The sequence below is a fragment of the Oxyura jamaicensis genome, chromosome 2 (genome assembly GCF_011077185.1).
Source record: "Oxyura jamaicensis isolate SHBP4307 breed ruddy duck chromosome 2, BPBGC_Ojam_1.0, whole genome shotgun sequence".
Lineage (NCBI taxonomy): Eukaryota > Metazoa > Chordata > Aves > Anseriformes > Anatidae > Oxyura > Oxyura jamaicensis.
Window position 1 is genome coordinate 109,364,835 of NC_048894.1, and position 15,367 is coordinate 109,380,201.

General features: G+C 38.1%; 1 protein-coding gene across 14 annotated transcripts in view; it reads right to left on the reverse strand.

The window, feature by feature from the left end:
- The window catches only part of PIEZO2 (piezo type mechanosensitive ion channel component 2), a 457,465-nt gene that overhangs the window by 16,671 nt on the left and 425,427 nt on the right, over positions 1-15,367 (reverse strand). For 12 of the 14 annotated variants that reach the window (XM_035318189.1, XM_035318191.1, XM_035318190.1 and 9 more), the window contains 9 exons: positions 14,105-14,280; positions 7,709-7,876; positions 5,231-5,623; positions 3,588-3,846; positions 2,895-3,077; positions 2,465-2,717; positions 1,603-1,735; positions 990-1,137; positions 660-874 (listed from right to left, as the gene is read on the reverse strand). In XM_035318189.1, coding sequence (XP_035174080.1) covers positions 660-874; positions 990-1,137; positions 1,603-1,735; positions 2,465-2,717; positions 2,895-3,077; positions 3,588-3,846; positions 5,231-5,623; positions 7,709-7,876; positions 14,105-14,280 — 1,928 coding nt within the window. The remainder of the gene's footprint in view (positions 1-659; positions 875-989; positions 1,138-1,602; positions 1,736-2,464; positions 2,718-2,894; positions 3,078-3,587; positions 3,847-5,230; positions 5,624-7,708; positions 7,877-14,104; positions 14,281-15,367) is intronic. The other 2 variants (XM_035318200.1, XM_035318202.1) reach the window with 1 other exon arrangement.

The following is a 15,367-nucleotide window of genomic DNA, read 5'->3' on the forward strand; positions in this document are numbered from 1 at the left end:
AAAGCAGAGGAGGAGAAATTTTGCTCTTCAGAAGAGACATGGGTTTTAGACCTTCTTCAGCCTAAGGAGATTCAAATCCATAATTAAGTTCACACTTTCCGGGAGAGTGACAAGTTACAGGTTACCCTGAGAGACATTTTCTATTAAGTCTTCTAAATCAGTGTGCAGCCAGAAAAGCAAGGTTCCTGATAAGAAAGAAAGGTGTAAAGGCAGGAAAGCATGGCATAGCTGGAAGGGGAGAGGAACAAAATTCAGATCACTGCACCCTGAGTTACTTCAGTTTGTATCCAGCAGCTATCTCATAAAAGACGTAAACCAGTCCTGGAGGTGGGAAAACAAAACAGAGGCCAGCATTGTCTCAGCTGAGTGCTCAGCTACGAGCAAGCTTTCTCTCACCTGCTATTTTTTTTTTTTTTTTTTTGACCCAAGCTGAGAATATTTCATTACATACTTGTATAATCTAGCTCTTACCTCCTCAAACCTACATTGGCCACTGTTACTGCTGTAGAAAGACATTTTGACATTCTGCTTAGGAATGAGACTGAGAATAAATTTGTTTATGATTCCAAAGCTTAGCTATAACCCTCTCAAATTTACATTCAAATAACTTAGTAGAGCATGACTTTTCAACCCAAATTGTCCAATTATAAGGTTTATACCTTTCTGTCACTCCAGGTAAGATAAAGAACATCCAGAAATGTATTCCGAAAACAAGGATGACCTGGAAGATGACCTTTCCCATGACAGTCTTTTTGAGGTACAGTGCTCGGTCTACCACCATGGTACCAAACTGAATGAGCACCATCACCAAAAATGCCTCCGGGACCTGGTCCTCTGATAATGAAGAGGTGATGTCTGCTGCTGCAGAGTGTTTCTGAAAAGGAAAATGTAACAGAGTTGTTGAGGAAGGAGGACACTTGTTTGGAACCTAGCATCCACAACACGGGTCCCAACAGACAATTTATGTAGAGATGCCCTCTATGACATACCCCAAAAGCCCAAAATCCAAACACAATGATGATGAAGTCCACTGTATCTGCGAGGAACATCAGCACATACACATCAGTCACAGCACTGTAGTCTGGATGAATAAGATTGTAGAAAAACTGTCTGATTGGCACATACACCTGGAGAGTCCTAAAACAACAATGAGCACAACGTGATTTAACAACACTGTAACTGGCACTGAAGAAAAGTGTCTGGAATTTATATAATTAATGTTTGTGAAGATACACATCTCTGTCAGCCTCTTCACAGGTCATCAGAGACACCAGTTCCTTGAACTGAGCTGCTAAAGCATGATATTGGCATTTGTTTATTAGAAATATACATAGGCACCCAAATCAGTTCACACAGGATTTTTAGCTACATATCAGACAGGTAAACACCCTTGCAGTGCTGTCTGAACCTCTGCTAATTTGTCTGAAGTTCAGCTGGTGAGACTTAGGGTGAAAGCATACCAATATAATGAATAGCATACATATCCATTCTTCCATTTGAATTAACAGAATCAGTAACCTGCTCTCTTTAAAACATTTTACTGCATTAGTCAGCTGTTTGCAACCTCCCACCCAAGCCCACACAACTCCTCACTTTGCTCACTTTTTAATTGTGAAGGCCTTGGCTTTGATCATTTGTTCTCGAAACTTTTCCATAAGAAGCTCTTTCTTAGATTTTTGCTTGATGCTTAACACACTGCTTCCTTTCTGACTGCTGTTTCTTGTACTGGTACTTCCTGAGAAAAAGGAGAGGGAAAGAGAAGAGAAAGAAGCAAATTCAAAATCAAAGTTTAAATACAAAAACTAGAAAGTAATTCTACCACATATCTGAGTCCCACATTTGAAAGACGCTTTGAAATAAATCCATATGGTTATTATTTTCTGATACGATAAAATCTTGACAATATCCAGTATAGGTGTAACAACGAGCAGATCTAAATTAATAACTAAAAGGAGAAGAATAGTGCCAAAGGCAAATACTTGATTGTTCTGACTCAGTCATCTCAATTGGTAATATACATTCAGGCTGTAGTAAACCCTTCTTTTTCAGAAGAGGTAATCTGTTTCAACATTTCTCCTTTTTTTTTTTTTTTTTTTTTTTTTTTCACTTTAAGTACCATTAAATGTAGATATGAGAAATACATGTGCTTTGAGTTCTCTCTAGCTGGGGATTATACTGAACCAGAAATTCTGGATTTGGGCCATGCTGAACGTTCCTTTCCCAGCTTTTGGGTAATGTCATTTTAAAAACATACTGAATCTCAAAGTACAGTTCTCCATTTGAACTTTAGGAAGGTTTGGAGCGTGTTCAAATGCAAAAGATATTTTGGTTCATATTCTATTTCCTCACAGAGGAGCAACAGAATTCAGTAGTCTCTGTGTTCTCCACAGCAATGTTTCAGCAGGATGATCCTATGGGAAATGGTCATTTGCTCTTCAAATCCCAGAAATGCCATGACATTTACCTCTCTTAGATCTGTGTGAGGAGAAGCTGGATCTGTGAGAAAGCTGTGATGCACTGCTAGAGCTCTTCCTCCTGATTGCAGTCTGCTGCTCGGGGAAGTGGACATGGATGGACTCCACTGATGCTGCAAGATTGACAGACTTCATAGAGCCTGAAGAGTCTCTCCTGCCTCCTGTCAGAGAGAGCTCATCATCAGTATCTTCTTTATTACTGGAGCTGTCCCCTTTCTCATCTTCATCCCACAATCCATGGCACTAATGGAAGAAAAAGGAGAGCATTTCAAACTTGTATTTATATGACAGTATTTATCGTATACATTTATCACACTGTTCACTAGGGGGCATGACAAATTTGTTGTGTTGGAATGTAACATGAATGACTAAAAAATTAAAACAAAAACATTAAATATAAAATAAAAAAAATAATTTTACCTTTAAAATGGATCTGTGGAAGAATAAAGCAAGGAGCTGAACAAGATCATAGTGCACATAGCCTTCTTTCTTCTCGATGCCAATGATATTGGGTGGATGGTAAGGTTTATCTTTTGTGTAATCCACATATTTATTCCAAGGAAAGAAGCCAAACTGGAAGAAGTACTTGATAACGATGGCTACCTGTTCAGTAACACAACACACTTGGGGTGTTTTCTAAGCATGGCAGCCTCATAACATTAAGAGGAGACAAATATGACTATTTTGTCAGCTTTATAAGAAGATTAGCAAACATTCATTGCTACAGAGGAACAACAGTTTATGTTTCCTGAGTGAAAAGTTCATCAATGACTAAAATCAGCATTTACCAACAGACGATGTTCAGTGGTACCTGAGATACCACAGGCACTGTACACTGTCACTTGAGTACACAGTAGCTGATTATAAATGGTCCATTTTTTGTGATAACTGCTTTACATGTCAGGAAGGATGTCACCCATTGCAGTGAAGAAAAACAAAACAAGACCTTCTTGTACCATAGAAATTGCTAAGGATGTTAGCAGATATTTACATTAATATGGAAGGCCACAGGCCCCTAGATCCTAGAGACCAAAACCAGAAAAGAGACCATGCAAAGCTTACAACTTCACTTTTCTATGTTTGACATACAGGGTTGCAAAAACAACAGCATACCTCAGTGTAGACAATGGCTGTCATCCAGAAACGTTTGCTTGGCCGAGGAACAGACAGCATGGCCCAAAGGAATATAAGGATTGGAAGCACCAGGGTTATCATGGAGGCAGAGATCATGTGGTTAAGAATGATCACAAAATAGCACACCATTTCTGACCGGGCCACCAATGTATTGTACAGGGCATAAATAAGTAGCAAGACTCGAGGCTGACCAACGTAGAATTTCTCTGATTCCTCTAGCTCTTCATCCTGAAACATCCTGTTAGGAACACAGTACAATAAATTAAATAAAAATTAAATTCACAAGAGCTGCTTTGTTAATTGCTGCTATTTTTCCTTTTGAAAAACTATAAGATTCTGTTGGCAAGTATAATGAAGGAAAAAAATGGTATTCGGTATTATAATCGAGTAACCTGAATCTAAGCTCACAAAACTTCAAGAAAAATAATCAGAAGCACAGAAGCACTGTTCTTTTTTTTTTTTTTTTTTTTTTTTTTTTTTTTTTTTTTAAATTTACCCAGAGAATTGACTTGATAACTTTCCTACAGTTGCCCAGCCAACACACTTCATGTAAATCACACAATGCTGGTGTGGCCCTGTCTGGATTAATATCTTATTTATTAACACAGGCAGGAATTAAGAGAAGATCCAGAGGTTCATCAGGACATGCATGCTATGAATAGCCCCACAACGTAAGTTCAGAAAATAATAAATGCTCTTGATCATTATATGTGTCCAATCTCCTCCCACTTACCTAACTCAAACAATAGAAAAGGCAGCAAGAAACTATTATATAAATTCCACATAATCAATTCTCTCTGCTTTTCCTAAGGCGTGCCCTCATCTGAGATCTAGGGTGGAAGGTCAGAACAACTATGGACAGCCAGAAGAAAGGACACTACATTTACATTTACATTTACAATGTCAGATCTATACAGCCTCTCTCTCTCTCTAGATGTAGTCAGTTTGCAAGGTGGTTTAAGATTTTGTCATTACACTCATGGTAGCTCTCCCTCAGTTGAGTCAGGCCAGAAAGCAGAGGAAGAAGATCTGTGGCACCATTTGAGCCCACTACTGGCACTACTGAGCACACTATCTGAGGAGCAAAGAGGGAGCATCCTATCCCCTGTGAAAGCACTTAGCAAGGTGGTCTCTCTACATAGCCTTCAAATACTACTGGCTTAAACAAATACTCTGCCAAAGGTCAGAGTTTCCCTTATAGTAATCCAAAATAATAAAACAAGAAACATTTTCCCAGATAGCTCTGGAAGCAGATTATTTGAAATCACAGCTGTCTGGAGAAGAGAAGCCCTGTCTGCATGGAATGTTTAGAAAAGCCCTTGACCCCATGGCTATTGGAGTACAGAAATCTGATGCTAATTGGAACAATTAGCTATAGTATCTGGGGAGAAAGCAGAGATTCTTTCCAGCATGAATTTGAATCATTTTAGAAATCTGTAATTAGAACAACTGCACAGGAAATGAGCTTCTTCCCTTAAATCAAACTTAGCACAAGGTCTGTATCAAAAACCATAGTACTGAGAGGAAAAAACAACAACAACAACAAAACAAACAAAAAAAAACCGTAATGGCAAAACTTCACAGACTGGGACCAAAAATTTTCCCCACTTAAAGGTCCTTACTTGTTCAGAAGCAGCTCACTAGCTGTTAGCTCATGCGTCAATGGAGGGAGAATCGTATCATTAAGTCTGTCCGTCCGACTGTCATCTGGGCTCACCATCATGAGACTCTTACCAGCTGAGTCATCAGGGGAGCCAAAAGGAAGGTGTTCAAAGCTGACAGCTTTGCTATAGGAAGGTGGAGCTTCTGCATTGCTATCCACGGTGGAGTACAATGGCACATCAGTATCAGGAGTAAGCGCAGCTCCTTCAGAACCCAAGCTATAATCTTCCACATCCTCTTCATCCTGCCTTGAAGCAGAATGAGCTCCTTCCTCTTCGTGCTCCCCTTCTACCTCCTCAATGGTTTCTGTTGTCCCCTGACGAGAATAGAGCATGGTGACCTGTGTAGGTTCACTGTGAGGGCAGGATGAAGAGAGAGAGTTGAGGCTTATGAGGCTTATCACAAAATGAAATTTGTTCATTCTACCTTCACGTAGACAGCTGAGCAACCCCACTGCACTCCGAGACCCTCAAAGTTCACATCGTTTGGTAGAAAACATTACGACATGATCTTTTCTTACACAGATGGACCATCTGGGTCTGTTTGCCCTCGAATGGCATGCCAGTGTACTCACAGTGATTCACTGTCTTTTCATACCAGGAAAGGACAAATGAATACTATCATCAAGAGAAACTACACTAGCTTTCTGAAAGCAGTTTAAACGCTTTCTTACCAGAACCAAAACTTGCTGTTAGATTTATTTAAAGCATGCTCTGTGGTGAATGATAGACAGTTGTGGGGTTCCTTCTAAACAAGGTGCTTCTAACAACCACCCTATGGGTACTGTATACAGCTGGAAAAACAGCTGAAAACACACATCAAATCGGATTCCAAGTAAAAGAACAAGAAAATTGCAAAAATGGAGAAATGCAATCCAGATTATAAAACTGTTCCAGTAACAGGGTATCTTGCTTACCTTCAGATTGCCCTATGTTCTTCTTTACAGTCTTCATTTCTTTTTAACCTTACCTGCCTGCTTTTCTTCCATATGGACCTACTTTCTTTTTCAACTGTTCTTATTCACTCTGTTCAGTTCTCTGCTTGTTCACCTTGCTTACTGTTGGCTTTGCAAGTCCATAATCACTTTCTCTCCTAATGCTCTGTGCTCTGCAACAGTTTTAGCTGATATAAATTCAAGCATCTTGATGACTCCAGATGGGAATCTGGACACCATCATTTTTTACAATTTTTTTTTGGGCTTGCTTTCACCCTTTTTACCCTCACAAGTATTTTTTTTTTTTTAAATCTTTCCCCTAGAACACTACTCTTTCTTTATTTCAATCTCCATTTCAGCCTCTCTCCAAAGGTTAGACAAAAGGCATCAACTTAGTGTCTTTTGCTGGCTGGGTGTACTTCTATGTCAATAGAGACAAATCCAGGTTTCACATAGCTCCTGGGAAATGAATGAGGCCATGATTTCACATAACCTTTTCAAGAAAACCTTACTGCCAAAGCCAGCTGGCACTACCATTTCCTACCAGGTTCTATCTCTTTCCTTTTACACTGTTTTATAACTTATCTAACTATGTTAGATAAATTTATTTCTAGTAGACTTTTAACCAGAATTTGAAACAATATTATTGGGATGCATGTTTTGATATTTCCTGTTAGCAATCATTCGGGTTAAAATGCACAAAAAACATAAAATCACATCACTTCAACACTGATCAACACTAAAAATTTAGTGGAAATTAGGAAAAGAATGATCTAATATGCTTTGAAATGCCATATTTATATTACTAGCTGAAACACTGTTTTTATTTCACAATGTCATATAAATCCCTGAGTTTTACCTTCTAAAAATGAGTGAATGGCTCAGAACTGTTCTTTTGAGCAGGATATTAATAATATTCACTATCTTTTCATAGCAATTTCCCTTTTCTTAATTCCAACACCTCACAGACTGTAAATCAATGGTAAAGAAATCAAAACATATTTAACAATCTTTCCTATGTGGGGGAAAACTAAAAATTGAAAGAACAGAGCCAATACTTGCCTATCTTAGTTTCTAAAATTAGACACCCAAGTCCATATTTAGGATAAGGCATTAACTGAGAAACTTCACTTCCAGCTTCCAGTTTCAATAAGAACAATCATCAGCTTGGTAGCTCTGAAAAATCAGACTCTTCTTTAACAGGCTTAAGAGTCTGGTTTTTTTGACAGCCATTTTAATGAAATGTAATGGACAGACTTTTAAAAATACATGAACAAAGGATGGAAAACAAAAACACAGAATAAGTGAAACAACAAAGGAGTCCTAGCTTATGACCCTGACTTTGAACCACAGAACCGTGCCACGACACAGAAGGCAGTAAAGCTTCCATTAACCATGCAAACCACTCTGCACACCACAGATCTGCAAATGCAAATTTATATACACTGCAACAAGTATAATGGTATGGGTAAATGAGTGAACAAAGCATGCATGAGTTAAGCACCTTGACACTATACTGCCACTGTCAGCTGATGAGGAGGACATATCCATGCTCTGCATTTTACGAAGCCTAGGTCGAGCGCGCTCACTTGTTTTAGGAACAGTGTCTGGTCCATCTAAATCATCAAGGGTTGACTGCCTTGAGAACAGCATGGTTGCTTCAGTGTAGCAGCTAGCAGCGCAAACAGTTACAAAGACAATGTTAAATACAAATGATATTACTCTACACGGTTCAGTACACGAATGTGCTCGCCATGCAGCCAAACACAGACACGGAGACAAAAGGTTCAGAGAGAAGATAAGGATTTGTTTAGGGTCACTGTGTAAACACATCTCTATTGTTCACAGTCATATTATACAGGGGCTATAGAAGGCCAACAACTATGTATTCACTATTCAAAGAGATATGAGAACATCATGATATTCTACATGCTTTCCAGGGGCACCAACATACATAGGCTAGGAGGTTTCATTTTCCCTCTTTCCCCCCAGAATTTCCAAATTCCTCCCCAAATGCTTTGGGAAGTGACGTCCTCTGCACAAATTCTGTTTTGTTAATGATATGCCGTATTGAACCTTTTGCATAAGTACAAGCCAATTTCCTAAAACAGACCTTAAAATTGAATACGCTCATATTCCACAAATAGAAAAATATCTGTCAGACATTGGCTAATCCTCTTTCCGAACCAAAGAGCCAAATCGGATATGTTACTTAGCCAGTAGATGCATGCCAAATATAACCTGCTCTGCATGGGATGGCTTTTATTTTGATAGTTAGTAGGAAGTCCTGATGATTCTTTCCAGAAGATTTCATTTATTTCAATCGCAGCTTAAAAATGATTTCAAAATCAGAAACATGCACTTCTTGAAAGAGAGAACAGATATGATAAACCCTTATCTCCTTTCATTTATCAAATACAACAGGACACCAGAGACATACACCATACATTGAGCATTTATGTGTTACTGGAGAAAAGAAGAACTGGATGAGTTATGAGAAAGAAAGTACATGTTTAAATACAAGCATATAACACAGCAACAGGAAAGAAGCAAATACGTTAATGACATATGGTAGGTAAAAGAATTATTTTTCCTGTAAAAATCTTTGAAAAATGTGGATGTCTATGATGTGTTGAGGGGCCTGGCGTTTTAACACATGCAGTCACGTGCCTGAGTCTCAGATACAGTGAGAGAAGAAAGGACCCTAAAATGCAGGATTTACGCTCTATTTTTCTTCTTTCTTTTGATTTCATTTCTGCACATGAGCAACAGCAGCTGGTGATTTGTTTCCTTGGCAAGCATTAAATGTGTCCAGGGCACAGAGAATAGGGAAAGAGATCAGAAAGGAAGTGCAATGGCATTTTCTGTGTAATATTGATCTTGCTAGTTTGAAGGGAAGAGAAAACTTTCTGGCATGAAGTGACTGCTTGCAATTGTTGTCTTAAGGCAAATGGAGAAGAAAACAACAAAATATGTGCAGTAAAGAAGCACTTTTTCTTAGGTCTACACTCAGTGACAATCTTTGACAGAGTGGACAGATTTAAAAGAACATTTTAGTCTTATTTTAGACAAAAAATGCTACCAAGATACCAAAGTTATTGTAAAATATTTTCCTTAAAAACAATATTAATGGCAGGGGCAGCCCTGTCCTGTCAGCTCACTTGGCCAAAACCCTTTACAAGCCACTTTATTATTTCTGTGTGTGCACAAAGGCACACGTCTGTCCTCCACAAAAAACCCGGAGGTTTTTGTCTGCAAAAAAAAAACTGTCTGCGTGGCACAGGGTTTTGATGGGGCGCAGAAAGCTGCTTCTTTCAGGAAGAGGAGATCCCCTCTGGAGACCTGATTCAGCAGCATGGAAGTCAGTGGGAGCTTCATGCTATTGACCACCAAAGGCTTGTGAGGCAAGAGGCTTCTCATTACACTTACACCCATGTGTCGCAGCCAGGTTGTACTATCAGTGAGATTTTCATGCTAAAATATGGGAGATGGCAGCCGGTCATCAATCTACTTTTGTAGGTTACCTTTATTTCTCTGTACTACAGTATTATCCATGATATTTTACATCTCAAAGGCTGAATTTATTATTTTAAAAAGCAACACCTCTTACTAAGGTGTTGAAGTATTTTAAAAGCAGGCATAGTTCAACTGGAACTTTCCAAACACCTTCAGCAGAACAGCTATTGAAATTCAAGTGGCACGCAGCCGGTCATATATTTTCAATGAAAGAAACATATTCCAACTGTTCTCCACAAGTTCTGACCTGGGTCCCAGAAAAATCAAGGGAAAAATATTTATTAGTCCCAATAAATGAAAACATTAGTCCAGACTTAGTCCTTGCAATAATATGGAGCCGGTAGATGTTTTAAATGAAGGATGAATAATCTGATGAAATATCTACTGAGCTCTAGATCCTTGAATGTCTGGAGATGTGTATGAGATAACAGCTGTACTACAGTGTGTATATTCTGTATGTATTTCTTCAGGAACATGCTGCAGAAAATGGAGGAAATGAGAACTCCAATAAAGTGGAGAGATTTACATTTGGCAAAGCTGATGTTGACTCAGTGATTGACTATCATATAAATGTAATCCAAGCATATCTTCCTGAGTGACTTTTCAAATTCGTGTCCTTAGAGACCTTGAAAACCATTAGCTTCTTGAAATCATTCAAGGAATAGGTATTTTAAATTGAAGGTTCATTAAAAGCCCTGAGTTCAAGCATTTTATATAAAGCTGATCGGGTATCCACTTCAAATGGGGATATATATAGCAGGGATGTTTTTATCCTGTGTGAGTGGGAAATTTCTTATTTTATTACTTCCCTTTGGTTAAACAAATTTATCCTTCCCAGCAAGTTTATTAGTTAAAGGGTGACTTACATTTTTTTTTTCCTTTCTTTTTTCTTTCCATATATTTGTTACTGACTGGCATTACCTTTATGAAGTAATACACTTCCCACACCTGCAAGCAAAAACCCCAAACATTTATTATCACTCATACTCCTAAGTCAGACCCAGATCCAGCCCCAAACTGGGACTCTCCTGTCATCCTTTCTCCTGCCTCCCAAGGCAAACTTTACTTCTCTAGCACTCCATGTCCCAGGCCCTGCACTTCATCTGGTGAGGGAAATTCAGACAAAAACAGGGGTCCATAAACACTCTGATGACACCCGTCCACACAGTCTTACAGGAGGGCTAGGGATTCCCACCTGCAGGTCCTATAAAAGCCTACACACAGTCAGAGCTGACAAATGAAGAAGCTACTTGTGAAGGTATAAAAATGAATTCAAATGGGTCCAAGTAGAAACCCCTGGATATCCCGAAATCTGACTGGTTTTGCATCTAGCTGTTCTTTCATAACTGCAGGTCATGAAACCCACAAACTCTTTAACTTAAGAAGCATTTCATCAGCCAAATGGAAACAAAATGCAAGAAATGCTCTATCATGCTAGCTCCTGATCACTTCTGGTGGTTTTACTTCACATGAAAGAGCTTGTTAAGAAAGAGCAACTGTGTCTTCTCTTCCTGGCCCATGTGAACTTTGCACTATGTCTTTAGGATACATGAGAGTACACACAAAGAGAAACCAAACAATCACATTATGAATATCTCATTGTACCTCTGGCTTCTATACAGTAAAAGGACAGCAAATAAATGAGAGCTAAGTGTCCCCTAGTTTAAGAGAAAATCCCACAAAAGACACTCTGCAAAACTCCTTTTAGAGCTCTATCTAGACTAAGAACAACATTCCTGGATAAGACTTAGAAAGGTCAGTCTTGAACTTCATGAGAAATTTACAGTTCCTGCAACTGATCAGGTGGGTTGCTCTCCCTGGGAAATCCCCTTTGAAAATCCACTGTTTAGAGCACTGAGGTCATACGTTAGGTAATTACAGCCCTGAGGAATATGAATTATTATAATGGAATAGCTTCTTTACTTTTGAAGTTGAGCTTTATTTCCAGATATGCCCATCTTACTCATGGAGCTAATATCCACTACAGAATCTTGTGCAAGGCAACCAAAGAATAACCAGAACGTTTGTCAGAAACCCTCTACCTCTTCCCAAAAGTTTTTCACAGTAATCCTAGATCCATGATCACAGGGATGCTTTCAATTTAATTAGTTGTTTTTACTGTTACTGGAAATGATTGTTTTGAAATGCAAAATATTCTCCTCAGTTATTTGGCCAATTCAAAAAAATCACGTTTGATAAACTCATAAGAAGTTTTAAACACTACACATTTCTAAAAAAAGGTCATAAACTCTTCTGTAATCCCAGGAAGAGACATGCAAGTGTGCCCCAGTAAACAGACAGCATTATCATTCAATCAACAGACACATTTTTGCTTCCTCTGATTACAGGTCATTATTATTACAGCAGATGTGTACAAATTGCAAATACTGCCAGTGTAAGAATGTTTACTTTTCTATTACCAGAAAGAGAATTCAAGATTAGAGAAACCAGTCACAACACTGCTTTTCTTATTCTTCTGTTAATAGGTCCTGTGACATCTGGGGAGACAGATGACAGTAGCGCATTTGAAACATTTGCTATATTCAATATAACTTTTTCTGTTGCAAAGCAGCTCCACAGAATCACTGAATTCTCTGAATTTGAAAGAGATTTTAAATTCGAGAACATGCTCAAAGCTTTGTGACAAATAGGTGCTTATTCTGAAAGAAGACGTAATTGAATCTTAACACTGGATACTATTTAATTAGACAATTAATTAAAATTTAATTAATTAATTAAAATTTAAGAGACAATTTACATAGGAAAATTGCAAAATTTGCCTTTCTTGTGTATAATTCATTATGGAATTGACTTCCCTTTGCTTCTAGTTAAAGTTCTTGCTAACATTGTTAGAAAATTATGTTATCTTCTATCTATAGTAAGCAGCATGACAAAAAATATTTAATGAAAGCAGGACTGTTATAAGTATTTCCTTTTTAAGTGAGACTGAACGTTGAGTTAAATTCTGCCCTCCAGATATCCCACTGACTCCAACTGAGCTGGCAATAGAATTTGGCTTTACATTTTTCTCATGTAATCTGACTCCCATAAAACTTTGAGACAAAACACAAAGGTGTTGCTTGGTTGGGTAGCTAGCCACCAAAAAAGATTTGCTAGGATTTGGTGTTTTTACTGGAGTGAACCTCTCAAAGACCAGTGTTTGCTCTGGGGAGCAATTTGTGAATATTTTGTTGAAGCACAGTACTCACAGACACTCTCTGACAGTTGCTTTTCAATAACATCAGAAAGGAATGCAAACGCTCATTATTTTCAGTCTGCTAACATCTACACATATGTCATTAGTAAAAGCTAAGCATACTTTACTGTACACAGAAGCTACTGAGTGTAGGGAGTATCAAACACAGTAAGATACTGCTATACTTCAGAGAAGGACAGGACACAGCAGAATGCAATGGATTATGACAAGACTTTTATTTCCAAAGCCCTCCCTTCTCCTCATGATGCTGTTGGACAATTTCTGCAGTCTTTTAAAAGTCAAGAGCACCAGGGACACGGTGAGAACAGGCTGCCTCTGTAAGGAAAGGAAATGAATGTATGTGCCTCTGTGTGCATGGAGCAGCAGGAGCATGCAGTAGTTTTGGAAAGGGACTTAACAGCATTCATCTTCAGAAAAGAATGAGGGAGATGTTTTTTTCTAAAAAATTATGGACATTTCATGCATCGTGTTGCTCTGCTGAACTGTAATAATAGTTAAGAAATCAGGCTTTTCAGATGATCTGTGTGCGTAAGAGTTTTTCTTTCTTTCTTTCTTTCTTTCTTTCTTTCTTTCTTTCTTTCTTTCTTTCTTTCTTTCTTTCTTTCTTTCTTTCTTTCTTTCTCTTTCTTTCTTTCTCTCTCTCTCTCTCTCTATTTCTTCCTTCCTTCCTTCCTTCCTTCCTTCCTTCCTTCCTTCCTTCCTTCCTTCCTGTGTAAAGCCTTTTTTTCTTTGTGTGTAACAGACAAGAATTTATTTTCCAAATGCAAAATATTCACAATGAATGATGGTTCCCCAAACTCCACGCCTGAATTCCTAACACAGTATCACATAATCATCCTCAGCAGGCTCTTATTTTTCATTATTTTTGACAAGATCAGAAGCCCTGTCAATAACTCCTAATGCTGTAGGAACGGTGAGTATAAAATCCACAGAAAGCAGGGGTATAGTCATGCATTGGAAAAGGACTTATATCATCTGCTTGCAATTGAGTGCACCACTGTAAAGGAATAGTAATACATAGCAGAACTTTAGTTGTCATAATGGCATGGATAAATCAAAAGGACTGTTCAGCATTGATTAGAAAGTTCATGAATACCTAGACATTGTCGAAAATTATGTCTACTGTACAATCCTTCTACCCTTCACAAAATAAAATTAGATGAATACCTGGAGATACTGTCACGAGAAGCTGCTGAATCTAAACTATCCATTCTTTCAGAAGCTTGCAAACCAGAAGCTTGACCGGGATTTTTATCAATTGAGTCCAGTCCTGACTCCCTGGAAAGTTTCATCATATGGTTCTGGTAATACATATGGATGCTCTCCCGGGTAGGAACATTTCCCTGTAAAAGAGATAAGAAAAGGTACGTGGCAGGGAGAATTATATTCTTCAGAGATCTTTTCTTTTTTTTTTTTTTTTTTTTTTTCTCCATCATTTGGCAACACATAGTTTGTCCAAACAGTGTCCTAGTAAACAACAACCTCTCACCACAATGCAAGTCAGATTCTGACTTAAACGTACTATGGTACAAAGTGTTGGGATTTGGAGCAATGAAAGTGGCTTCAAACTATGCATAGTCCATAAAACTCTGCTAGGTGCAGTGCACATCATTCAGTGTGAACATGAGCTATGGCCTGCAACTATGACTCAACCTATACATAGGGCTCCAGCAAATTTTGAGACAGCTCTTTTAGATAGCTCCACTGAGTCCAAGAAAAATCAGAGCTCTTATTAGCAGCCAGTAGAAATTATTATTATTATTATTCTAACAGAAACAAAAGAAGCAGGTCATGTACAAACTGATCTAGATTTTAATTAGTGTCCAAAATAAGATTTTTTCTTTTCATGAATTATGGATACAGTTGGAAAACTAAGAAAATTACATTGAAGAGCTTCATTATTTACTCTTTCTCTGTGACTTCAAGACTATGAAAGGATGGTTTTATTAGCTGTCAGCCCAGGTCTGGGCACAGAATCAAGTCTTTCTGGCTATACTGCCGACCGAATGCTAAAGGCTTGTAACAAGAATAAAAATGTCAGTTTGATAGCCTTTCTTTAGGCAGAAACACATCAAACTCATTCCACTAGTAGTTGCATTGAATTCAGAAGATGCACTGAGACTGCTACTCTTGAACAGTTATTCATAACGAAGCCTTATGAAAGAACTTTTCCAGTTGAAATAACAAAGCTACTCTAAAATATTGCCCATATGTCCTTTACTAATACTATTAGTTACTAGTATTTCAACTTTGGACCTCAGCACTGTCCCATATTAAGAATGTTCACAGTCTGAAGTTTGATCAGAAAAAAAATCTTAAAAACAAAACAACAACAACAACAAAACAGAAAAAAGAACACAAAAGCTGAACCTTAGGTTTTTAATAAGGTTTGCTTGTGTACACACAGTGTTGCTTCTGCAATAACAAATG